The sequence below is a fragment of the Leptodactylus fuscus genome, chromosome 4, assembly GCF_031893055.1.
Source record: "Leptodactylus fuscus isolate aLepFus1 chromosome 4, aLepFus1.hap2, whole genome shotgun sequence".
Taxonomy (NCBI): Eukaryota; Metazoa; Chordata; class Amphibia; order Anura; family Leptodactylidae; genus Leptodactylus; species Leptodactylus fuscus.
This window is the reverse complement of record NC_134268.1, coordinates 107,945,078-107,972,182: the sequence shown is the minus strand read 5'-3', so window position 1 is coordinate 107,972,182 and position 27,105 is coordinate 107,945,078. Positions and strand designations below refer to the sequence as shown.

Here is a 27,105-nt window from a genome sequence, read left to right as displayed (position 1 = left end):
GAGTCTATTTTATTAGAAGACAGAATATATATATATATATATATATATATATATATATATATATATATATATATATATATATTTAGAAAAAGCACCACTCCTGTTCAAGGACTTTGCAATACTAGACGTGGATTGCTCTTTCTGACTGGGGCGTTATAATGCTAGACTCAAAGAGGACCTTTCACCTCCTGGGGCACATGCTGTGTAATACACTGCTAGAAAGCCAACAGTGCACTGAATTCAGCACACTATTGGCTGCTTTCACATTCTGTGCTCCCGGTGAAGAGCTATCGGTGCCTGTATCGTAGCTCTTCACTGTCAGAAGGGCGTTTCTGACAGTCAGTCAGGAACGCCCTTCCTCGCAGTAGCACCTATTGCGCTGTACTGTGAGAGTGGTGAGGAACGCCTCCCTCCCCTCCTGATAGTACTCATCCATAGACGAGTACTGGGGGGGCTTTCCTCACCGCTCAGCATCATAACTGGGCAGTAAGCAACTCCCCCTCTCACAGTACAGCTCTATAGACGTTGCTGTGAGGAATGGCGTTCCTGACTTTCAGAAACACCCTTCTGACAGTGAAGAGCTACGGTACCGGCACCGATAGCTCTTCAACTGGGACACAGAACTTTAAAGCTTATTCAGCGCACTATCGACTTTTTAGAAGTGTATTACACCGCATGTGCCCCAGGAGGTGAAAGGTCCTCTTTAATTAAGATTCAATAAAATTGGTAGCATTCATATTACAATTAGTAGCTCATATTAATTATTACAGATGTTTACCAAATATATCAGAGTGCGGTCTTATAAATACTAGACTTGGCCCAAGGTGGCGCTGTTTGGTTGTTTTTTCTTAAATAAATAGACCTTTTCCTACAATGACATCCTTTTAACCATGTGCTGAGTAATAGTTCAGTTGGAATTAGCCAACATTTCTAGAATTTTATATGTTTCTATATATTTATAGTATATATAACTTGCTCCTACCAAGCCACATATACAAAATAAGGAAATATGTTTTCACAATAGGGCTGTATTCGCAGATTTTAGGGTACATGTATTTTTTTCTATTTGTTTTTATAAGAAAAGTGTCATGCTACATTTACTAAGTGGCTACAATTTTCTGCTTGAGAAGGTGCCTGGAAAATTGGCGATACACAGCTTGTGTTCTTCTAATTAGGCTTTTGATTGTCAGATCCAAAGACTCACAGACACGGAGGGAAAAAAAAAGCAGCTTCCAAAAATTAAGCATTTAACAGCTGCCTTTTGATCTCTGCACAATTTAGCCCTCTAACAGCCACAGTACCCAGTTCTCTTATCTTTTTATTACAGGTAATCCTAAGGAAAGTAGCCGCGTTCCTGTGTTTATTAAGGTTTTGGATGTGAATGACAATGCCCCCGAGTTCGCCATGCTGTACGAGATCTATGTTTGTGAAAATGCAAAGGCAGAACAGGTGTGTATAATAGGTATAATAGCTCCACTTTCTGCTCATTTGCATATAAAGTAGTGAAGATGGAGCGATGTTCCTGTATTGATGGCATTGTGGACCTGGGAATGGTCATCAGCCTTATTGTGTCCATAAACTATTGATGTGCCAATGTCACTGGTCGAATGAAGTGACAAAAATGATTTTCCACTACTACCATGGTGCACAGTATATCATCTTTTTTTATGGAAATCAGGTGCGCTGTATACTAAGACTTTCACACTTTGTACCTGTAAAATCCTGTTTTCAATTTAATCCAAGTATGTTCTAAATGTCATATAAAGGTTTTTACGCGGAATTTATTTGACATTAGAAAAAAGGTCTTTTTTCTTAGAAACAGCATCTTTCTTGGCATACCTCAGTTCCATTAAAGTAGTGTAATAGCAGATCCATGGAAAATAATGGCGTTGTTTCCAGAAAAAAGTAGGCCTCTTCACTTATCCTATATAAGTGTATTTGAAGATCTAGTACATGTATCAGTGATAACAGTAAACAAAGCTGTCCCCACTGTTTATCAGTCTGCAGAATGTACGGCATGATTCTAATGCAAAGGGGGAATTCATCAAACCCTCTACTCCAGTTTTCTGGTTTAGAGGCATAATATTGTGGTGCACATTTGGTGCAAGCCCTTTTTTGCACCAACTGTGCACCACAAGCCCCGATCTAAGCCTCGCTCGCCACAGCCCAACAAAATGCCTCAGCCCAAACAGATTTATTATAGCGCTCACCAGTTTTCTGACATGAGTGACGCTAGGTTCACACTAGCGTTCGGCAGTCTGTTCTCTTCATTTTCCATGTAAACTGACCCCTTAGTAAATAAACCAAATTTTTTGTGTTTTGTAGATAGATAGATAGATAGATAGATAGATAGATAGATAGATACTTGATATGTCAGACTTGAGCTAGTTAAATGGAGACTACTGTAAGACTGGCGACATGACTTCAGTGTAACATCTTTATTCCTATACAAAGCCTCATTTCCATTGTGTTGCCAGTTACAGACAACCACCTGGCACCTGGCATGCTTATTATATTCTCATTGTTGTACTTCTGGGTGCGCAATGGCAAGTCAAGGTTGTTTGGTAAACTAATAGTAAATTAGCGTTGTGCACAAAAGGTGATGTACACCACAGGAGATTATACAGGATGAAGTTCATACATAATGGATAAAACATAATTGACATATATTTATAGATTATTGCAGGTTCGCATATTCCAACTACCATAATAGTACAGTTACACCTTCATGTATGTTTAGTTGAATATAAATGTCATAGAGTAAATGGGTTTAACTATAGTAAAGGTAAAGCGCAAGTTTTCAGGAATCAGCACATTGTGGTGGAATTCTATAGTAAGAGAACATTGCATTATTAGGATTATGACTCCCCTATTCTTACAATATACAGGATGATAGTCACCTCTGTTATTTGATTTTCTTACAGATAATACACACTGTCAGTGCAATTGATAAGGATGATTCTTATAGTGGACTTCAGTTTTCATATGCATTAGCTAATCCAGCAGCACACAGTACAAACTTTACAGTCAAGGACAACAGAGGTAACTAAATATGAATGTGTCTGTATATGTTTGTGTGTATACCAAGTCCCTGGTTTTTACATATTGTTTACTTTGCATTTTAGATAACACAGCTAGCATCTATACACGGAGAAATGGCTATAGCCGCCATGAGATGAATACTTACTTACTGCCAGTGGTTATTTCAGATTATGGATATCCTATACAGAGCAGCACTGGCACTCTGACCATCCGTGTTTGTGCCTGTGACCACAAGGGTAACATGCAGTCTTGTACGGCCGAGGCTCTCAGCCATCCCACTGGCTTAAGCACAGGAGCCCTGATTGCTATACTTCTCTGCATCATTATACTACTTGGTAAGTAATCTTAAAGAAGCCTACAGAACTTACTTACAAATACCCATTAGGGACATCTGAAATAATGAGGGGTTGTATCAACATGAGGAGCCCATGCTTTACATAGTCAGCCCATTGAACTCCTTAGGAACTGGGTCATTTTTTTCTTTTACTTGGATGATACTGTAGCAAATCGAAAACATTTGCAGCCAGGTATTCTTACAAGTAATTCATGGAGGTTCTAGATATGTTGTAGTTTAGGAGTCCCTACTAGGGTTGAGCCGATCTTGAGATTTCAAGATCGATTTTAAAATCCGATTTCCGATCATTTTCCAGCCGATCTCGATCATGAAATTTGCTCGATCGCCGATCGGAATCCGATCTTTTCTGATCCCGATCTTCAACATTAGTCAATGCTTTTCTATGGGAAAAGTCACTTTTAGGGTTGAACCGATCTTGAGATAACCTCCGATCTCGATCCCACTGGAAAAGTTTGGGTCGGAATTCCGATAGCGATCGTGAAATTTACTCGATCGCCGATCGGAATCCGATCTTTTCCGATCCCGATCGCTCAACCCTAGTCCCTACTAACTTAAACTGAAAAATTTTCAGTTCTTTCACACTTTTTTAAGTATATAAATCCACATGTGTTAATTCATAGTTTTGATGCCTTCAGTGAGAATCTCCAATATTCATAGTCATGAAAATACAGAAAACTCTTTGAATGAGAAGGTGTGTCCAAACTTTTGGTCTGTACTATACTAATGTATATTGACCACAGTTCCTATACTGAACATTGTTGGCAGGTTGTCATGCTGATCTTGTTGTTATCTTTAGTTTTTAGTTCAATCTTTACACATTAATATGTAATACACAGGAAGTCAGAATAGCAGGTATTCAAGGTCAAGTGCATTACAAGATAACAGAAGCCCCCATACAGTATACTCATCCTATAATGTTTTATATATCACTAGTGATCAGACTTTACATAGTGTACGTGTACGTGAAGGAAATGGGAACTGATAAAATTCTAGTGACACTGGAGTAAAGCCTCCTCCTTTCTGTCAAGGACACATCTCTTGTCTGTGTTGCCTTCATCTTTTCTAATGTAAGGCAATCAGTGTTCCTCCTAAAGTATAAGTTCATGTGGCAGATAATAACAGGTATTGTAAGAGTAGAGCCGCATTTATTGTTTTGCAAAAGCTTTATTGACTATGGCTATGTGGAAAGCTCTCAACCCCCCATCGATTATTGAAGTGTGCATTCTACAGCGGACTGTTCCTGTGTCTTTTTGTATACCCACCTGTCAGTCAGAGTCTTTCTCTGTACTGCATCCGACAAATAGAAATGTTATTTACATTTATGTTCAGGCTATTTAGCAGAAATAAACATATCCATTATATAGAAATATGTTTCGTTACTGACAAACCTCTACATATATATAATGTTAGAAAAGGATATCCTAGAAAACAGGAACACCATTATTCCTGTCCATGCATTGTGTATAGAATTGATGCTAAGCTTCATTGAAGTGACTACAGATGAGCTACAATGCTGAGCATAACTTGTGGACAAGAGTGGCCATCAGCGCCCAGTTCAGCTCCAAGCACCCCTGCTGATCAGCTGATTGAAGGTGCTGTGGTGCTTGGGCAAATACTACAGCCTCTTGATTACGGAGCTGAGTAACATCCATTCCATAGTGGTTACCATCTAAGGAAGAAGCAACTATCTAACTTCTTCTTCAGGGTGCATTCCCATTAAGTTTTTAAAGATATTTTCACACAACCATTATTATACTCCATTGCTCACATCCATTATAGGATGAGGGCGGCGGACATTAATGGCAATAGACTGACAGATGCACATGGAGCACCCTCCAACTGCATGCATTCCCATTTACTCTAATGTAAAAAAAAAAAAAAAAAGAAGAAGTTTCTTCTACAATCAATTTTTTTTCTTTTACATTAGACTGAATGTTACAGATCTTCTCTAAACTATGGAAGATGAGAGCAATGGACTATAATAACTGTAGTGTAGTGTGATTGATCTTTATGTACGTGGACAGACATGTGTTTGTATCTGCTTAACAAAAAACTTGATGTGAATGCCTCCTTAATTGTGGAAGAAGCATCCACCTTATTGGCTTACTATCTGATCAGTACTGATCCTCACATCTACTATGTAGCGTTATGAAGTGGGTTTTTTTGGTACTGCATTGATCTCAGTCCTATATCCATAACTTCAGTAGTGAGCTGGTTAGCACACACCCATCCCATCAATGAGCCCTTGTAATTAGATGCATTCTGTGTAATTAGTCTTTCTAGTTAGGGAATTTTAGTCCAGTTATTCAGACACACCAGTATTCAGACGCAACTGCAGGTGTAAAAGAAAGTTGGAAATATACTCCAAAGTACATAGAGGTGGGTGAATTTAATTGCAAATGACTTGGACTGTAGCAGAAGGAAAGAACTGATCACAGAGGAATAGATGTGTATTCTGTTTGTCTCATGGTATAACATTACAGTATACAATACATGCTGAATAGAGATGAGCGAACAGTAAAATGTTCGATATTCGATATTCGTTTTGAATAGCCGCTCAATATTCGACTATTCAAATGAATATCGAACCCCATTATAGTCTATGGGAGAAAATGCTTTGCTACAGGGGATCCCACCATTCGACTCAGGAGAGTCACCAAGTCCACTATGACACCCCAGGAAATGATGCCAGCAGGGAAAGCAAGCCTGGGGGCATCAAGTACCTTTATTATGTCGGGATCCCTGTCAGCTTGCGATATGCCGGAGCTGACTTTTTCCCATAGGAATGCATTGACGAGCGTTGACTGGCCAGTGTACTGCATTCGGCCTATCAATGCTGGTTCTGCCTGAGGAGGCAGAGTCTAAGAGCCGTCCACAGCAGTTTCCATTCTGGTCTGATTTTAGACTCCGCCTCCTCAGGCAGAACCAGCGTTGATTGGCCGAATGCTGTACACTGGCCAATCAACGCTGGTCAATGCATTCCTATGGCGAGATGAAGAAGAGCTAGCCGTGCAGTTAGCTCGGCTACTCCGGACACCGGAGATGAAGCAGAGCTCAGGTACACCCAATCATCCCTCCAACTATGCCTCCTGTCACACACATAGCTCTGCACTACTGCCAACCATCCCTCCAGCTACTCCTCCTGTCACACACAGCTCTGGTGTAACAGAGCTCAGCACACACTCAGCTCTGCTACATCTCTACACTCTGTTGTAGAGATGTAGTACAGCTGAGTGTGCGCAGAGCTCTGCTACACACGAGATGTGTGTGACAGGAGGAGTTGTAGCCGATACTGAACACTCAGCTCAACTACTCCAGACTTGAGCTGAGCGCACGGCCCGATGTAGCAGAGCTCAACTCCGGAATAGTTGAGCTGAGTGTTCGGTCCGGTCCTCTGTCCGGTCTTCAGAGCGCCGTGCCCCCCTCTCCCCCGACTAGTATTATAGAGAAGGCCGGGCTTCTCCATAATACTAGTCTCGGGAGGCGGGGGCAGGGCGCTCTGAAGACATGTGGATAGAGGACCGGACCAAGAAGAGGAGCTGGGAGCTGCAGCTATGTAGGTAAGTGGACAATGGTGGGGGGTTAATCACTACACAGCATGGGGTCCAACAATTTTTGGACTACATGCTGTGTAGTGAATAGGATCGTTTTTAAAATCCAATCTCCGAATGATCAGAAATTGGATTTTAAAAACTATCCTGAAATGTCAAGATCAGCTCAACCCTAAGTGCTGGCCGATGTAGCAGTGTCCAATGTAGCATCGGTATTGCTGAGTGTGTAGCAGGTTCAGCTCTGCTTCATCTTGGCATAAGAATGCATTGACCAGCGTTGATTGGCCGAATGCCGTACTTCTGTATGGCATTCGGCCAATCAACACTGGTCAATGCATTCCTATGGGAAAAAGTCAGCTCGCGTATATCGCAAGCTGACAGGGATCCCGACAAGATGGAGCCCCAAAGAGCTGTGTGAGTAACATTCCCCCCTAAATAAAGGTAATCCCTAGCTAACCCTGCCTATAGATCTGTCCCTGTCTCACAGTCACATAGTTCAGAGTCCCAAATTAGTTGAATGTTAAATCCACCATTCGTCTAAATTGTAGGTCACCTGAATTAGCCAGCCAATTATTTTTTCCGATTTTTTTTTTCACTGCCTCAGTTGTCCTGGTTCCTGTCCCACCTCCCCTGCGCCGTTATTGGTGCAAAAAATGTGCCAGGGAAGGTGGGAGGGGATACGAATTTTTATTGCGTTTGCCTCATGGTGTTCGATTGGAATCGAACACCTCGAACAGCCTGATATTCAATCGAATCTGTATTCAATTAAACGGTGTTCGCTCATCTCTAATGCTGAACGTTTATTCAATTTCCATCACCTTATTTATTTTATGCAGGTCTTGACCACTTCAGGACTGGGTATTCTCCCTAGTTGAGGACATGTTTTTGGGTTTTGTTTCATAAATGCAATTTTGAAGCCTGTAAAAAATATTTATTTTAGTTATTAAATCTTTTAGAGCTTAGAGAAAGTGCTTTGCCCAGGAATCTAGAGAAGAGACCATAGCCTTGACAAGCCAAAACGATCCCCCAAAGCACTTTTACATATGGCTATACCATCAATTTACATGAAAAAAGCTGAATATTAGAATCAAAACTGTGGAATCTCCTCTGTTTGGTACTGTGAGTGGGATTATAACCAATGCAGCGCTGGCAGACTCCCTTTATTATATATGGTTCCAAAAATAGCATAATAGGCTATGTTTCTTCTTTCTTCAGAATTTATCTTGTTTTTTCCTTTGCTTAGTGCACAGCCCTAACAGAACAGATCAATACAGTTTTATTTTCTTTGGATTAAACAACCAGCAATGTGCTCAGGCCTTTCTTGCATTTCCTTTGCTGTTATTAATGGTTGGACAAATTACCTATCTATAAGATCAGGGCATGCGATTGGTGGATTAGATGCTGAGTTGTAGCTGGGTCTTTGATCTCCCATTCACTTGCTCCTGATCTAGGCTTTGACAGGGACTGAACTACAAATAATGTCTGCTGTCAGCTGGAGAAAAGGAAATCAAAGACTGGATCAAATTAATATATAAATAGAGAGGGCATGAAGTGACAGTGCAAGGAGGACACTGTCAGATATGGAAATGTACTAGCCCATATAGAAGACATCTATCCTGGATAAGAGGCATCTACTAGTACTAGATATCAAAGTACTGGCATACAGTCATCACAACAACAGATTCTGCTCCAAATAAGTCAGGGCCGCCTTGGATTACAATATATATTTCAGTACCTGCTGTTTTCTGTATTCTACATAGTTTTGACATATTCCATGGGAATGTACGTGTACAGTAATACATTTCTATTAGACTTTGGTCTTATGGTTTAATTTTTATTTTTAAGATATATACTTTAGGTATATCCCTATAAGGCTGAGGCCGCACGGTGCGTAAACAAAGCTTATTTTGTTGCATTTTTTTGAGTCAAAGCAAAAAATGGCTACAGAGGGAATGGAGAATATATAGGAAGATCTTATACTTCTCCATTCTGCTCAATCCACTACTAGGTTTGACTCAAAAAACTGCAACAAAAGAAGCTGCGTTTACACACCATGGAGCCTCAGTCTAAAGAAACATTAAATATAGCAGGGACAAAAATCATTTCATTCTTTCTTAATCTTCTTCTTTCCTTATCTGCATGCTTATCCTCCTCTTCTGCACGATCCTATGTCTTACTGTAAGGCCTGGTTCACATATGCGTTCGGTATTCCATTCGGGGAATCCACTTGGGGACTCCCTGAATGGAATACTGAACGCATTAAAAAGCGGTTAGCAGAGAAACCACATAGACCATAATGGGGTCCGTGTGGTTTCCGCAGTGTCTGCACGAATCATGTGGAGAGAAAAGTACTTCAAGCACCACTGTTCTCTCCACATGATTCATGTGAACACCCCAAGGAAACCAAATGGACCCCATTATACTCTATGGGGTCCGTGTGGTTTCTCTGCTAACCGCTTCTTAATGCATTCAGTATTCCTTTCGGGAAGTCCAGACCGAAATGGACAGACCAGAATGGAAATCTATGAACTTGTGTAAATGATAGTAAGTTAGTTACAGTCTGTGATGGGCAAGGAGTAGGTCAGGGCTTATGGCTGAATACCATCTCTACTACATCCACATCTCCACTATCCCTGTACTATACTACATAGAGAGAATGATTAATCCTCATCATTGTTCTCTGCAAGATATAGAAAATTGTTCACTTCAGAAATATGCAGAAATCCCTGAAGACTGACAAACGCTAGCAGTAAGTTTATCTCCTGTTTATTGTACTTGTATCATTCTTCTTCCTCATAGCTCACGTTGCTATATGGCATCATGTCTATATTTCAGTAGGCTTGAGAACAGGCAGCTGTCTCACCATCTAACTTTCTCAGGGAGACATCTGCTCGTATATGTCCACCCTAATGCTGAGTAACAGTCACAGCAATGAGGATTACATAGCTTTGTAGTAGGACTTGTCACTGAATGCCATTGAGAAGTACTACATAATCATAGCCTGCCATAACTCAGCAAGTGTGTAAATCATCTACAGATGAGCCTTGTGTCAGCCTCCGAGAGAAAACAAAAGTGGCAGCGCTGTACATAATTATAAGATTATTAGGGAGAAGCAAGACCTTTCCCTGGTGTTTACCGCCTTCACAAAAGGACAATAAAAATGCCGTTCCTGTATTAATACATCTCTTATATTGTGAGAAATGACTATGTTAGCGGGGAATAATGTACTATTAATTAAATAGTCTAAATTCAGAAGCACCATAAAATTATCTCCCAAGAAGCCATTTATTTGCACTAGCAGGAAGGAAGAGCAATTCATTTCCTTGGTTTAAGACTTAATTGCTATAACAGCTTCATGATTATTTTGGCTTTAACAATTGTATTCGACAGGTAATGCGTTTTTCTATTCTCAAAGAAGGTTTACTCGCAATTTCAAGCATAATATAAAATAGTTTAATTTAATCTTGGTCTTCAAAGGGACTCTCAGTGTGTTGATAAAATGATTGCAGGTTTGGAACCCAAAGTTTCTTTCATGTTGTTCTTTGGCCTTTCTTCTTGAATTAGTATGTTGGCACTTTACTTGCCGGCTGCGGTAGAGGCTCCCATTATTTGTAACAGTTTTTCCTTTTTTTTTTTGCATTTTGAACATAAACTTAGAAGTGGGACACATTAATATGAAATACAAAGGCAAAGGCACAATTGTTCACAGTGACATGTTTCTCTATGCTTCAGCTGGTGATTTTACAGCATGCATATATTGATTTTATTAGGCAGTATTTCTAGCGCATCTCTTCTCTTTCTACTCCGTTTCAGAGGATACTATGGCATATGCAGTGGTGAAGTTTATAAAATAGATGATACAAATAGCATATATTAGAATTCTGACATGTCTCTTCATTTGCTGGTAGACTCGACACACTTCCCTCGGGTTCTCAGACCCTTATTATTGTAATTGAAGCAGCAATCCCTCTCTGGGTGTACTAACTGTTAATTATGTTAGTGCGCGCCTGTGATGGCTGCATGGAAAAATAAGCATTAGGGACAGTGTTGGGCAAACAGATATGAGGGCAATGGCGCTCTGCCAGCGCTGCTAATATTTTAATTTCAAAAACTCATTTCTCTGGTGATTTAAAATCAGAGATGAATGGCGTAAAGCAACATTCCTATTGCGCAGCCAAGAAAACAGAGGATAGAAAGGAAGATGTCACATGCATTACTAAGTGCCATCTTTGTCATAAGCAAGAGAGATTAGCAATTCTTCCCTGAACATAAGAAACATAAGGACTTGGCACAAACCGCCGACCAGTTATAGGTAACAGTAGAACAATAAAGCTTTGTCCATGTGACATCCTTACTAATTCCTGCGCCAATAAAAGAGCAGAGAGAGATGCAAATTAGAGAATGCGGCGCCTTCAGAGCGATTCGATTAAATAATTAGCATTGTTTAGCCACTCGATAGAGGGGGGAAGAGGCTACTTCAATTCCAATTATTTGGTGAATGACTGTCGAGATAACATCTAGCACAACCTATCAATGATTACTCTGGGAATGCTTATAGGGATGGACGTGTGCAATGCTCTGTCCCGAATCACATTATCTATTATAATAGTCTGTCTTTACTCAATACTTCCATTAATAACATTATTCCTGAAGCAGCTCTGCAGCATTTAACAGAAGGGTGTGAGTTTGATAAAGTAGTTACTACAGGAATGCATCTCTTCACATGTAGATATATATATACTGTCAGTATAAAGGTGATTGCATTACAGTCGTAATGCCACAGCTCTAAGTTTATTTATTGGTCACTGTATAGAGTAACTACATACTATAATGACCTTTAGAGTTGTGTTTGTGGGTATTCACAATTCATATGCCATGAAGAGAGAGGGCATAAAATGTTATTGTTGTATTAAGTATTCATCTGTCCTTCCCATTCCTGACCTACATATAAAAGGATTGATTTCTTTAACAAGCGCCTAATTATATTGGTAATAAAAGTCATGCATAGTCCTAAGCAGCCCTATAACATACAGCCATACGTTTAATAGTACACGGAAGCAACAGAAGTGCCATGAAGGTACAGGTCTGTACTTCTCATACATAGTACATACATGTACTTCTCATACATACATATGGCATTGCCATATATAATACTAAGGAAGTATCCTACTGATCATTATATGGCAATTATGATGTCCATGTTTTAATATATATGCTGTGATGTCTAGAAACTTACACATGGCTATATAAGATAAGCATACAGAAAATAACTCAGGTATATTTATGAAGATTGCTGTATTAACCAGTAGTGTTCATATCCCTAGTACTCATTTATGAAGAAGTGTATGCCTCTATGCCATCAGGCCGTGTACCTGTGTGGCTTAGTGTCAAGCATGCATCAAATGTTAGACAGCGGGGGGAACAGTATGGCTGTTGGGGGTACTTGTAATAATCTTATTGACTGTGGTTTCGTTATTATTTGGTCTGACATTATTGCATTTGTAATGATAAACTGTAGACCAGAGCTTTTTTTTTCTAAACAGGCCCTATTTACTTACTGATCCCTGTTTCCAGTCACAGCCGCCTTCATTTCTACTTCAGCCACCCAGGGTGCCCCGTTTTTTCCATATTACATTGTGGATGCTGAACAGCGTCAGGACTTCGCTGACAGTTGCGTGATGTGAGACACATGGGGCCCCCTGGGAAGCTGAAGTGTAAGTGATGGCAGCCATAAGCAGAAACAGCGATCGTTGGGGCATGTGGCAAGAGTATTTGGTGGATGAACCCTGTGAGATTTATCTTGCAAGATTCACCTGTCGATTCTGTTTGATCTCTTTAAACTGCATAATATAACGATCAGAGGCCCCAGGGGGGTGAAAAACCTAAAAACCAGTGATACTTACCTCTCCTGGGCTCCGGCGTGACTCCCTGCTGTCTTTGAGCCTCTATAGTGATGTCACAGACTCATGTGAGTCGGACTAGCGCCATGACGCATAGCTCTTGGGTAGTGATCCACAAAAATTTCATGGTTCTTCTGAATCCCAGATTTTTGCAATATTTGCAAGAAATACCTCAGGGGCCACTATGGAACATAATACTGTGTGTAGGGGCCAATATGGGACGTTATACTGTGTGTAGGGGCCAATATGGGACGTTATACTATGTGGAGGGAGTTTGCTATGGTGCCTTGTCATGCCCCAGTATATATAACGTTATATATATATCTATAAGGGTCCACTTAGTTTCTGCATTGAGCACTTCCTATAATAGATATACAAAGCGTTCATTGCACTGTCAATAGTATCAGGTCCTGTTCACACATTGAAATCTGGCGCTGATTTTGTAGTGGATTTTGCACCCAAATCAATCTCAGATTCTTCCCTCATTCTGCCTCCCACTGAAAACATTTGGAGCAAGACGCTGAAAAAAAAAGTGTCCTACTCTATCTTGATCAGTCGATTTGGAGGCCATGGCTCGAGACTCCCCACTGGTTAGACTTGTTAATTTAGGCCTAATTAGTGGTGGAAAGCTGCAACGGAATACTGATGTTCTGCATCGTGAGCCGGAGGATTACAGTCCACTCCAGTAGGTCTGCCTCAGTAAAAAAGCACCCAGTTTTGGTTGATTTTTTCTGCGATGTGCATGAGTTGCTCCAAAAGGGGCACATGGAGGCTCTGTTTCCCAAGGACCAACAAAAGCCTGTGGACCACTGATTGTGTTGTAACAGCCTATTGATTGTTGCTACGCCTTGCCCTATGTCACACTATCCTTCTATAGAGTATTAAATAGGAATTTATTTTAATATTTATCAATTAGTGTATTAATAAAAGTTGGATATATTTTTTGATTCTATCTTTGTAAGCAGACATTTACTGAACTTTATTATTTATTTGGGAAGGTTTCTAAGTTTTTAGCCTGTGCTGGAATGTATGCCAGCTTGTAGCTTGAGTATACTGATCTTAATTGATCTTAAATGTAGCAAAACTCCCATGCCACTTTTGCTTTCATGCAACTGATGTGGGAAGCTCAAAAAGGTGCCACTGGCAACAATTATTGTCACAACTGCCATTTAAAAAGTTCCAAACCTGAGGTTTGTAACTTTTTTTTTGCTAGATATCTGGCATAAATTAAATAATAATATGATGCTATATGCTCCTTCAAAGCCATGGCATGATGTCAATGTATGCATCGTTTTATATGGAATTCCTTGTCAGTTAATAGTTAAACTCTAGCAAATCATCATCAGGAAGGCTGGGAACTAACTTTACGTTTGTCTTTCCTATGGCAGTATGACAGACTTATTTAACAGTAAAAAATTATCATAGATGATTATCATTATGTCTTGGACACCAACGCTGGCTAAACAGCAGTTGGCTGAAAGCTTGTTTGGGCAAAGACCATTCCTCTCAACATGGGGGCAAACCTCTGTCAGACTGGTCTAGCGGTATTTTGTCACTTCTGACATCATGACAGACATTAGTTGAGAGTCAGGAGTTCATCTGAAATTGGCAGTTTTAGCTGACATGAATCTAATGCACTGCTTCTCAAACTGTGAGCTGGGTCTTAGGGCTCATTCACATCTGCACCCGGTCTCCGTTCATGCAGGTTTCCATTTCCTGCACAAAACTGAGCACGAGACGGAAAGCTGCAGGACTCTTTCATGCCCATTCATTTGAATGGGTTTGAAAGATGTCCGGCCGTGAGCGCCAGTGAGCGTTTTATGCTCTCCGCCACGAAACCATCTTTTTTAAATTGGACACAGAGTTGGACATGCAGTACTCTGTGTCCGATTTAAAAAAACGGTTTTGCGTCGGAGAGCATAAAACGCTCACCGGCGCTCACGGCCGGACCCGGTATGACAACTTTCCGTCTTCTGCATACAGAAGACGGAAAGCTCACAACAGACTCTGGGCGCTAGTGTGAACCTAGTGTTACTGGTAAGATGCGGGTCACTGGTTGGTGAGGTGCTGGTCCTTGTCAGACTCTAAACAGAAACTGTACTGATAATACCAGTCTTGCATTATCAGTGTATTCTCTGTAGCTAGGGAGGCTGAAGGACCTTTGCTGAAATTATCGCTAAGACCCCACAGGTCCCTCACTTGGAATCAGTTTATCTAGAACCTGCAAGCTGAATGCTCTAATACGGAGACTGGTACTGGTACGGAGGCTGTCTCTGTTGTGTGGATGCTCTTGACAGTGTGCGAGGTATAGAATTGGGGAATGATTTGCCTCAAGTTTGAAAGGTTTTTTAGGTAAAATGGGCTACAGGTGTACCTGTGAGGGGTCGGTTGTGGAGCAATTCCACTATCAGTGATGCTGGACTGTTTGGCCCTTCCGCACAATGGCATTTGTTTGTATTTCTTCGCTGGTGATATCCTGATTTCACAATAGATTAACTGGTAAGTCCTATGTCCAACAGTACAAAACTACCACACAATTGATTAATAAAACATAATAAATTTTATTAATACCTACTAAAACAGTAGAATCACATGACATATATGAGAGACAATTACATAACACAATTGCTATAAGCAAGTGGGGGTAGACAAAACTACACAGTACCAACTAGCCAGTAGTAGGTAGAAAACAGATGGCCAATAACAATTACATGAAGTAGGAATGGTCCTGGATAAGAACAACAATATATAATAATGTATGGTGCAGGATGCACCTAACCATTAACAGCAGTGTGAAAAAGCCAGGAACCCAGTATCTCTCCTAGGTGGTATAACAATACAATGTTGCCATCTTACCTACCAACAAGAAAGGAAACGCCCGACGCGCATTTCACCTACACATAGGCAGGCTTCGTGCAGGTCCCCTGACGAAGCCTGCCTATGTGCAGGTGAAACGCGCGTCGGGCGTTTCCTTTCTTGTTGGTAGGTAAGATGGCAACATTGTATTGTTATACCACCTAGGAGAGATACTGGGTTCCTGGCTTTTTCACACTGCTGTTAATGGTTAGGTGCATCCTGCACCATACATTATTATATATTGTTGTTCTTATCCAGGACCATTCCTACTTCATGTAATTGTTATTGGCCATCTGTTTTCTACCTACTACTGGCTAGTTGGTACTGTGTAGTTTTGTCTACCCCCACTTGCTTATAGCAATTGTATTATGTAATTGTCTCTCATATATGTCATGTGATTCTACTGTTTTAGTAGGTATTAATAAAATTTATTATATTTTATTAATCAATTGTGTGGTAGTTTTGTACTGTTGGACATGATTGTATACCCACACATAAGTTTACATTTTTGCCTCTTTTATGTGTTATGGTAAGTCCTATGTTAAAGAGTTTGAGAAGCCTTGATCTAATGTATATGACCTGCTGAAGACTGTTGATTGTAGCTGATTGAATCTTGTAATAGTAGTTGAAACAACAAAACCTCCTGTATCACATTTTGGGTCTTTTACAGTACTACAGTGACAGTGCTTTAACCAACTTTAAAAGCAGAGAAAAAAATACATATTCTTGTTTCTTATTTGCAACACTGGGAACCATTTTGAACAAGGCAAATACTTCTTATTAAGAATGGTGTTTCCTGTCCTGCCAGTCCTCATCAGTTTTCTTCTAAATTATTGAGGAGTTTTGGCCTCAATCATTCTGGCATACTTCTATGTGCCAGAATTGAAATAATGGATTGGCATTAGAGATGAGCGAACACTAAAATGTTCGAGGTTCGAAATTCAATTCGAACAGCCGCTCACTGTTCGAGTGTTCGAATGGGTTTCGAACCCCATTATAGTCTATGGGGAACATAAACTCGTTAAGGGGGAAACCCAAATTCGTGTCTGGAGGGTCACCAAGTCCACTATGACACCCCAGGAAATGATACCAACACCCTGGAATGACACTGGGACAGCAGGGGAAGCATGTCTGGGGGCATAAAAGTCACTTTATTTCATGGAAATCCCTGTCAGTTTGCGATTTTCGCAAGCTAACTTTTCCCCATAGAAATGCATTGGCCAGTGCTGATTGGCCAGAGTACGGAACTCGACCAATCAGCGCTGGCTCTGCTGGAGGAGGCGGAGTCTAAGATCGCTCCACACCAGTCTCCATTCAGGTCCGACCTTAGACTCCACCTCCTCCGGCAGAGCCAGCGCTGATTGGCCGAAGGCTGGCCAATGCATTCCTATGCGAATGCAGAGACTTAGCAGTGCTGAGTCAGTTTTGCTCAACTACACATCTGATGCACACTCGGCACTGCTACATCAGATGTAGCAATCTGATGTAGCAGAGCCGAGGGTGCACTAGAACCCCTGTGCAAACTCAGTTCACGCTAATAGAATGCATTGGCCAGCGCTGATTGGCCAATGCATTCTATTAGCCCGATGAAGTAGAGCTGAATGTGTGTGCTAAGCACACACATTCAGCTCTACTTCATCGGGCTAATAGAATGCATTGGCCAGTGCTGATTGGCCAGCGTACGGAACTCGACCAATCAGCGCTGGCTCTGCTGGAGGAGGCGGAGTCTAAGATCGCTCCACACCAGTCTCCATTCAGGTCCGACCTTAGACTCCACCTCCTCCGGCAGAGCCAGCGCTGATTGGCCGAAGGCTGGCCAATGCATTCCTATGCGAATGCAGAGACTTAGCAGTGCTGAGTCAGTTTTGCTCAACTACACATCTGATGCACACTCGGCACTGCTACATCAGATGTAGCAATCTGATGTAGCAGAGCCGAGGGTGCACTAGAACCCCTGTGCAAACTCAGTTCACGCTAATAGAATGCATTGGCCAGCGCTGATTGGCCAATGCATTCTATTAGCCCGATGAAGTAGAGCTGAATGTGTGTGCTAAGCACACACATTCAGCTCTACTTCATCGGGCTAATAGAATGCATTGGCCAGTGCTGATTGGCCAGCGTACGGAACTCGACCAATCAGCGCTGGCTCTGCTGGAGGAGGCGGAGTCTAAGATCGCTCCACACCAGTCTCCATTCAGGTCCGACCTTAGACTCCGCCTCCTCCAGCAGAGCCAGCCCTGATTGGCCGAATTCCGTACTCTGGCCAATCAGTGATGGCCAATGCATTCTATTGGCGTGATGAAGCAGTGCTGAATGTGTATGTTTAGCTCAACTACACCGGTGGAGTAGTTGAGCTAAGCACACAGATTCAGCTCTGCTTCAATCAGCGCTGGCCAATGCATTCTATTAGCTTGATGAAGCAGAGTGTGCACAAGGGTTCAAGCGCACCCTCGGCTCTGATGTAGCAGAGCCGAGGGTGCACAAGGGTTCAAGCGCACCCTCGGCTCTGATGTAGCAGAGCCGAGGCTGCACAAGGGTTCAAGCGCACCCTCGGCTCTGATGTAGCAGAGCCGAGGGTGCACAAGGGTTCAAGCGCACCCTCGGCTCTGATGTAGCAGAGCCGAGGGTGCACAAGGGTTCAAGTGCACCCTCGGCTCTGCTACATCAGAGCCGAGGGTGCGCTTGAACCCTTGTGCAGCCTCGGCTCTGCTACATCAGAGCCGAGGGTGCGCTTGAACCCTTGTGCACACTCTGCTTCATCAAGCTAATAGAATGCATTGGCCAGCGCTGATTGGCCAATGCATTCTATTAGCCCGATGAAGTAGAGCTGAATGTGTGTGCTAAGCACACACATTCAGCACTGCTTCATCACGCCAATACAATGCATTAGCCAGTGCTGATTGGCCAGAGTACGGAATTCGGCCAATCAGCGCTGGCTCTGCTGGAGGAGGCGGAGTCTAAGGTCGGACCTGAATGGAGACTGGTGTGGAGCGATCTTAGACTCCGCCTCCTCCAGCAGAGCCAGCGCTGATTGGCCGAATTCCGTACTCTGGCCAATCAGCACTGGCTAATGCATTGTATTGGCGTGATGAAGCAGTGCTGAATGTGTGTGCTTAGCACACACATTCAGCTCTACTTCATCGGGCTAATAGAATGCATTGGCCAATCAGTGCTGGCCAATGCATTCTATTAGCTTGATGAAGCAGAGTGTGCACAAGGGTTCAAGCGCACCCTCGGCTCTGATGTAGCAGAGCCGAGGGTGCACAAGGGTTCAAGTGAACCCTCGGCTCTGCTACATCAGAGCCGAGGGTGCGCTTGAACCCTTGTGCAGCCTCGGCTCTGCTACATCAGAGCCGAGGGTGCGCTTGAACCCTTGTGCACACTCTGCTTCATCACGCCAATAGAATGCATTGGCCAGCACTGATTGGCCAGAGTACGGAATTCGGCCAATCAGCGCTGGCCAATGCATCCCTATGGGAAAAAGTTTATCTCACAAAAATCACAATTACACACCCGATAGAGCCCCAAAAAGTTATTTTTAATAACATTCCCCCCTAAATAAAGGTTATCCCTAGCTATCCCTGCCTGTACAGCTATCCCTGTCTCATAGTCACAAAGTTCACATTCTCATATGACCCGGATTTGAAATCCACTATTCGTCTAAAATGGAGGTCACCTGATTTCGGCAGCCAATGACTTTTTCCAATTTTTTTCAATGCCCCCGGTGTCGTAGTTCCTGTCCCACCTCCCCTGCGCTGTTATTGGTGCAAAAAAGGCGCCAGGGAAGGTGGGAGGGGAATCGAATTTTGGCGCACTTTACCACGCGGTGTTCGATTCGATTCGAACATGGCGAACACCCTGATATCCGATCGAACATGTGTTCGATAGAACACTGTTCGCTCATCTCTAATTGGCATAGATTTCTGTTAGAACTCACACCAGTTTTCCTGTCATGAGTTATAGTAAGTTTGTTGAGCCAAGGCTTCCCTGCTCCAGCGCACTAGGATCTTCATCTCGCTCTGATCACTTTTGCAAAAAATGGTGAGCGAGTGTGTAGAAGCAACAATGTGTTGCATCGTTGGCATAAAAATGGTCAAGTGCCAAAGAAAACAGGCAAAGATGGGTCAATAAATCCTCATATATGTAGGGCATGCAGGTCAAAGCACCAGATTTATTTATCTTATGTGCAATTTTTTAAAATATGCAACTCCATCAGAAAAAGTTGGCATGGTTTTAGACATATTTACTAATAATCTTGGCCAATTTGCTAATATAAAACTGGTGGAAAAAAACAAGTAAACATTCATATGTGACATGGAAAAAGATACTGGTGCATCATTGGTATGGGGTACCGTCATTGACAAATCTACCCCTATTAATTCTTAGTTTTACTTTTAATATTATCAAATTGGTCACACCTTACCCAAGATCATGTTAATTAAAAACACCATAACACATATGCAAGTTCACATTGGGTGCGATTCATACAACCATAGTGGGAAACATTTTCAGTATGGTTGCCTTTAAGCGTAGTAGTGTATTATATGGTAAAATTATATATACTGTAACTTGCAGCTCTTCCATGTGTTATGTATTGTAATGAATTTCGGGAAGTGAGTCAGAAAATGTCCTCTCTGGGAATCTCTCCAAAAGATTTTGTACTTTGCAGCTAAATATGTTTGTCTATAGCAATGAACCACACAAGCTACACCTCTCCAACCTTTCCTTTACATTCTCCACTCTAATTCTATTTCATTTACTGTAAGGGATCATTTCAGTACAACTGTGTAATTATACTATAGTCTATTTTAAGTCTCTCGTACAGTTCCTTCAATCAATGTGCCTATTTAGGTATGATAGGACAATTATGTTACAGCCATTAGTCATTCTTCTATCCGTTCACATAAAAGCCGCTGAAAATGCAACTCTGTTGGTAAAGTCTTGACTAGTTTTCTTTCCTTTCTTAAGTTCTCCATTTGAAATCTTTGATAGACAAAAAATAGAATAAAGAATTATGTATTAATTGGAATGAGACATAGAACAACAGCATGCCGTTTTACCTGTTATACCAGTGATTTAATGGTAGCAAGCTAAGTGCAGTACACAAGAAATGAAGAATTTTCTCTTTTCAGCGTAGCCACTCGGATTCTGTAAGTAAAACATCGACAGAAAGTGCAGTAAGGGCCCCTTCACACGGAGTAAACGCGCATGTATTTTGGCAAAATACAAAATACACATGTAAAAATAAGGCTCCCATTGAATTCAATGACATTTTACACGTGTATTTTGACGTGTATTTTTGATGTGTATTTTGACGTGTTTTTTTACATGTGTAAAAAAAACATGCCATTGAAGTCAATGGGAGTCTGATTTTTACACGTGTATTTTTTACACGTGTATTTTGCCAAAATACACGCGCGTTTACTCCATGGGAGGAGTACTGAAGTGTTCAGCATATGAGAGGCAGAGATTCAGAATATTCCCTAACACTCAAAACTTACAAGCATTGCTATAATGTCATTCGCAAGCAAATGTTTAAAAAAAGATGTAGCTTAAAACCAATTAAAAATTCAGCGCACTGTCGGCTTTCACGACCTGTGCCCCAGGTGAACAGCTATCAGTGCCGGTACCGTAGCTGTTCAATGGCACAGTAAAGGGCTATAGGCGCTGTTGTGAGGAAGGGCGTTCCTGACTGACTGGACAGCTACGGGACCGGCACCGATATAGCTCTTTACTTGAACTCAGCGCGCTGTCGGCTTTCTAGTGGTATATAAAACCACATGTGCCCCAAGTGATGAAAGGTCCTCTTTAAAAACAAATACTAGCCCCGTTGTTCTGCGGGTTGAGAGCCCTCTTGGACAAGTGGCAGCCCCTTCCTGTCTCTTTGCTGTGGGTCGTTTCCCCCCCTGCTCCCCCTCCCTCTTATTTGGTTGGCCCCATCCATTATAACCGGTCCATTTGGTCTGTTTCTGCCTCTAAGTTCTCCCTGGTTACTCCGCGGTCCTTGATGGTCTCCATCTTATATAACCCCCTCGTCCCTGAGAATTTGTCCTCTGCTATGGTCAAGGTGTGGTCTGCAGTGGGCCTTTTTCAGATTGCTGATATGGTTGACATTGGAGCGCAGGCCCTTTGATTATCTTACTGCAAATTTGAATCTACCTGCCACTGAGTAGCTCCACTACTCTCATGCGGCTCATTTTGTCCGTTCCCTCCATGGATCCCTTAGGGTTTCCCTTCCCACCACCTTTGAGAAGGTTTGCCGCAGAGGAACATCTACTAGAGGCCTTGTTTCCCTTATTTACCAGCTCCTTTCCTCCTACACTGTGGTTTCCCCGCCCTCATTATTACATGTACAGATGGGAGTAGGCGGTGGATGGTTCTTTATCCCTGGGATAGTGGGAGATTCTGTGGTCTCATGCTCATAAGTCCTCCCAGTGCATTACATTCTGGGAGACCCAGTACAAATTGTTGATGCAGTGGTATCATACTCCCACTTTACTGCATGCCCTGAATCCAGCAATCCTCTCGAGGAGTTAGCGCTTTGGTGTGGCAGTTGGTACCTTGTATCACATTTTTGGTTGTGTTCCCTTATCCTGGGCTTTAGGAGGGAGGTTGAGGCTTTGGTGAACACTCTCTTTTTACAGGGGGTCCCTTTAGATCCTCTTATCTACTTCCTTAACCTCCCCCCTAGACATCTGGGTAAAAAGACATCCTGGTTATTTTTGTATCTTTGCACTGCAGCAAAGACTCTGGTTGCTAAACCCTGGAAAAGTGTGCCTCCTACATCTGCCTCTGACCTTCTGACGCAGCAGTAGCCCCTAATGTCCTGGGCCCTGTGGCAGCTGCTACCATTGCTACCCTGGCTAGGATGAAGTATGTGAGGAGCCTGGAGTTTCTGACTGCCAGCCTTAATAATACCCAGGAGGCTTTCCAGTCCATTTGGGCCCCATGGCACGCATATTATGTTCTGCAGGGCTTCTGACCTCTACCCTCTTCCCTCTTGCCCTTCCCTTTCTCATTCCCTCCTTCTTCCCTTGTCTTGTCTTCTTCTAGGTTTCTTATACTGTTTTAGAGGGGTTTGGTTTTCACCTTCTCCCCTCTGAGATGTTCCTTTTTTGTTTTCTTTTTGCACTCTGTTTGTAATAAAAAATTCTTAATAAAAATTACAGTTTAAAAAAAAACTATTACAAACAAATGAAGTGGACACCTTCTTACTAGACAAGTATCCAGTTTGTTTTGCAGGTCTTAATTGGTTCCACAAAGGTCTATTATTTTTACTACTCTTTATTGTTGCAACAAATGTATCAAAATGCTGGCTCATAAGTTTTGTCACAATTAGGGCTTATTCACATGATCCAGTTTCAGTCGGTGAATTTTCTAAACCAAGTTAGAAGTGGAGTGTGCTTCTGAAAAAAATGTGGTTACATTCTAAGATGTTTCAATTAATAAATTAGGCTTAAACCTATTCAGAACACAATCCATGTCCTCGCTGGCAGATAGTTTATATCACTATAGTATAAAAATGGCACACAGCGTTAATGCATTTGGTGGAGTATATAAAAAAAAAAATATGCAAAAGCCACAGGCACAGTACACAAAAATTACCTCCATTGAATTTGCATGCTGTTATACAAATATGCTATCTCTTTAACATCTCCGAGATGGAAAAATACATTTTATCTTCAAGCTTTCAAGATGCTTTTTTGATGCAGAATTTGATGTGTTTTTAATGGGGCTCTATCATTGGAAAAGTTATTTTTAACTAAACATATACTTGCATAGCCTTTAGAAATGCTATTCCACACCTACCTTTTGTATGTTAATCTCCTCAGTAGCCTGTTTTTTTCATATGCTAATTAGCCTCCACCGAGAAGCGGAAGTCTCAGTAAGCACTCCTGTCTCTCTTCTGTGTACTGCACAGACTGCTGCTGCTGCTGCTGATGACTCATCAGCCTTCCCTGCTCTCACATACCTATAGAATAGCAGACAGTGCTCACTGAGAACTTCCTGCGCTCGTTAGAGGCTAATTAGCATTTGAATAAAAATGTGCTTATTCAAAAACTACTGAGGGGATTAATATACAAAAGGTATGTGTGGAATAGCCTTTCTAAAGGCTATGCAAGTATGTGCTTAGTTAAAAATGACTTTTCCCAATGATAGAGCCTCTTTAAGCAAAATTATGTTGAGCCTGAAAGAGATATATAATTTGTTCCTCTATATTTCCTATGTCTTTTCAATCCATTTTTGGCTTTCACTCAGAAAATTGCAGAAAAATCCACAACCTAAAGAACAACAAAAAATAAATGTGTCTTCAGCCTCAATCTTACTTCAGTAGGGAAGTGGCATACAAAATGGAGTGAAATGGTGAAATGTCATGACACAAGTGTAAGGGCTTATTTACATGGCGGTGAAATACGGCCACGTGACAGCTGTTTTTGTGATGCACGTTACAATGACATTTTGAGAAAACATTGATTCCATTGAGCCTTTGCACATTTTTTTTGACAGATTGTTTCTAATAGCTGACAAAAAATCTGACATGATCTTTATCCATCAAAACGGACATAGATAGAGCCATGTGAGACTTTACAAGGGGAAATTTCTGAGTGCAAAAACCAGATTGTACATGTCAAGAAGAGAGTTACCAGAGAGATAGCTGAATAGACAAGGTTAAAGCAAGTATCCTAGAGGTTCATGGAAGAAGGCCAAGCTGTTGATACTAGCACAGGACAGGTAAAGAACCCAGAAGAGAAAAAAGGGCTACATATTTCAGTTAGTTGAGTAGCCAAAGAAAGAGAGAGAGACATGGAGTGAGGAAACAGGGCCTTTAATGCAGAATTTACATCTGGTATGAGAATGGGGGAGAGATATATGTAAGCTAATAAGGATAGGTGTTCAGAGAGGGGATCTATCAGGAAATGCATAAAGCAGTAAAATACAGAAAAGGAGGATAAAACGCGCAATGATGCAATGTCCAATGCCTACCTCTGGTGTGATAGAATAAAATAACAAGTATACACCTGTTGTGTCTACCATTACCAGCTGCCATGGTGTGAGATCTTAGGTATTACGTTGATTCACGACATAATAACTTCACAGAATTGTATATATATATATATATATATATATATATATATATATATATATATGGCTTACATTATAAAGCTGTATAACTTACATATACACTGTATCGGGTGGTTACCAGATTATCCTTTACTTTCGTTTCAGTGACCGTGGTGCTGTTTGCTGCTCTAAGACGACAGAGGAAAAAGGAACCATTGATTGTATCTAAAGAAGATATTAGAGATAACATTGTCAGTTACAATGATGAGGGTGGTGGAGAAGAAGACACTCAGGCATTTGATATTGGTACCTTGAGAAATCCAGAAGCCATAGAGGACAACAAACTGCGCAGGGATATTGTTCCAGAAACGCTGTTTTTTCCACGTCGAACTCCAGCTGCCAGAGATAACACTGATGTCAGAGATTTCATTAACCAAAGGTTGAAGGAAAATGATCTTGATCCAACAGCACCTCCCTATGACTCCTTAGCTACTTACGCATATGAAGGAAATGGTTCAGTGGCAGAATCTCTCAGCTCCTTGGAATCTGTCACTACCGATGCAGACCAGGACTATGACTACCTAAGTGACTGGGGGCCACGTTTTAAAAAACTAGCAGATATGTACAGTGGTGCAGACAGTGACAAAGACTCTTAATATATTGCCTTTTTTGGATTTCTGAAACAGCATTTAAAAATGAGGAGTAGCTATGTCTGTGGCTCTCTCTTTGGGCCATCTGCTCATCCAATTGTTTAATATTTGAAATTCGTGCAGACTTAATGTCGAAAACTTTTTATAGTACAATTTATGAGCTTCCAAGAGGCATTTTTTTTTTCATTTGTTGCTTTGCTTTTTTATATTACCACATTTTAGTCAGCCCTTTTTATCTAATCAGTCTTATAAACACTATGGGAGGGAGGGGAGCGATATTTGTACACAGTCTACAATATAGCATTAATATACCTATTGTTTCCATTGCCATAGACAGTCACACGTTCTTTTGTGCACCAGTTGCCCTTATACCCACTGAATGTTATATTGTTATGATGTGGGAATCTTCAAGTATAAATATTACAGGTTAGGCTTTATGGCTTTGGATCTAACACCTTGCCCTAGTACACAAGGAATATGTGTGAATATATTATACAAAAATGCAAAGGAATAAACGTGGATCTGATATTTAAAGCTTTTTTTACCTCATTATGGTGGGAATTATATTAGCACTCATCAATTTTGCAAGCATCACTTTTGACATTTTGGTGTCTCCTAGTTTCGGAGAGAAGACACACATGGACTTTTTCACATTCTGATATTTCCATAACCGAACCACTGAAGAAAAAAAAAAAAGAAAAAAAAAAATTTCCCTTACCGTCTGTGAGAAGACAATACCAGCTGTCAAGTGTAAAACTTTGTGAAGTACAAAAATAGGTTGACATTGTCTCTGTTCTGAGCCTCACGGAAAGTGTTTAGTAGAATTTTATACAAGTGTAACAAGATTCCCAAAACTTCAGGAGGTTTCGCATTAAAATACAGAAAAGGCAAGAACATTATCTTCCTTCTCATTGTTTTAGGTGCGATAGCAGTAGAGGTTCTGTAAGAAGCTTAACACTATACATGCTGTAATCTGTATACACCAAAAATCCGAAATATTCTTGCTGTATTATGTGATGTGCTCAGAAGTGACACCTTATGGACAGGCATGTTGTCAAGAATGTTTCAAAGACTCGGATGTAATCAGTTTATACTACCATAAACGAGACCATGTTATCTACTGATCAGTGTTAATTTCAACTATTTGGTATCATTTCAGTGTAATATTTTTGTTTAATTTAAATAATGATAAAGCCGTGGTTTTTATATAAATTGTGTGTTTGCTTGAAATCCAGAATAATACAACTTATAAGAAAAGTGTTGTACAGGGGGTTAGATACATAAAAACATCTGGTGCTAGATGGCCGTATAACATTATATCAAATCCGTCCCAAAGTGATCAGTGCAACAAGCATTTTCCTGAATCATGTATAGTAGTGATTCCCAACCTGGTCAGGGGCTCACCAGATGACGGCAGCAGAAAGAGCTGTCACTCTTAGGACCCCACGAGCCGGAAATACCGCGATCTGCCGCGGGAAAAATCAAGGCGAATCCCATGCCCACTTAGCAGTAAAATATGTGGTGCGGTCACGCTGCAATTCCAAAACCGGCGCGGTTTTGTAAATCGCAGCATGTCAATTATATCTACGGACACACCGCTGGTTTCCCATAGACATAAATGTAACAGAAAGTCCCCGGTGGAAAACTCAGCAAACTTTCTGTTTAAAGTGCTGCAGGAAGAACCGCGA

The 27,105-nt window shown here is 41.4% G+C and overlaps 1 protein-coding gene across 2 annotated transcripts in view; it reads left to right on the top strand.

Moving 5' to 3' along the window:
• Positions 1 to 26,609, top strand: part of LOC142200507 (cadherin-6-like) — a 276,070-nt gene extending 249,461 nt beyond the window's left edge. For both annotated transcript variants that reach the window (XM_075270925.1, XM_075270926.1), the window contains 4 exons: positions 1,328 to 1,449; positions 2,925 to 3,042; positions 3,126 to 3,377; positions 24,933 to 26,609. In XM_075270925.1, coding sequence (XP_075127026.1) covers positions 1,328 to 1,449; positions 2,925 to 3,042; positions 3,126 to 3,377; positions 24,933 to 25,423 — 983 coding nt within the window. In that variant the 3' untranslated portion in view covers positions 25,424 to 26,609. The remainder of the gene's footprint in view (positions 1 to 1,327; positions 1,450 to 2,924; positions 3,043 to 3,125; positions 3,378 to 24,932) is intronic.
• Positions 26,610 to 27,105: the final 496 nt, after the last annotated feature.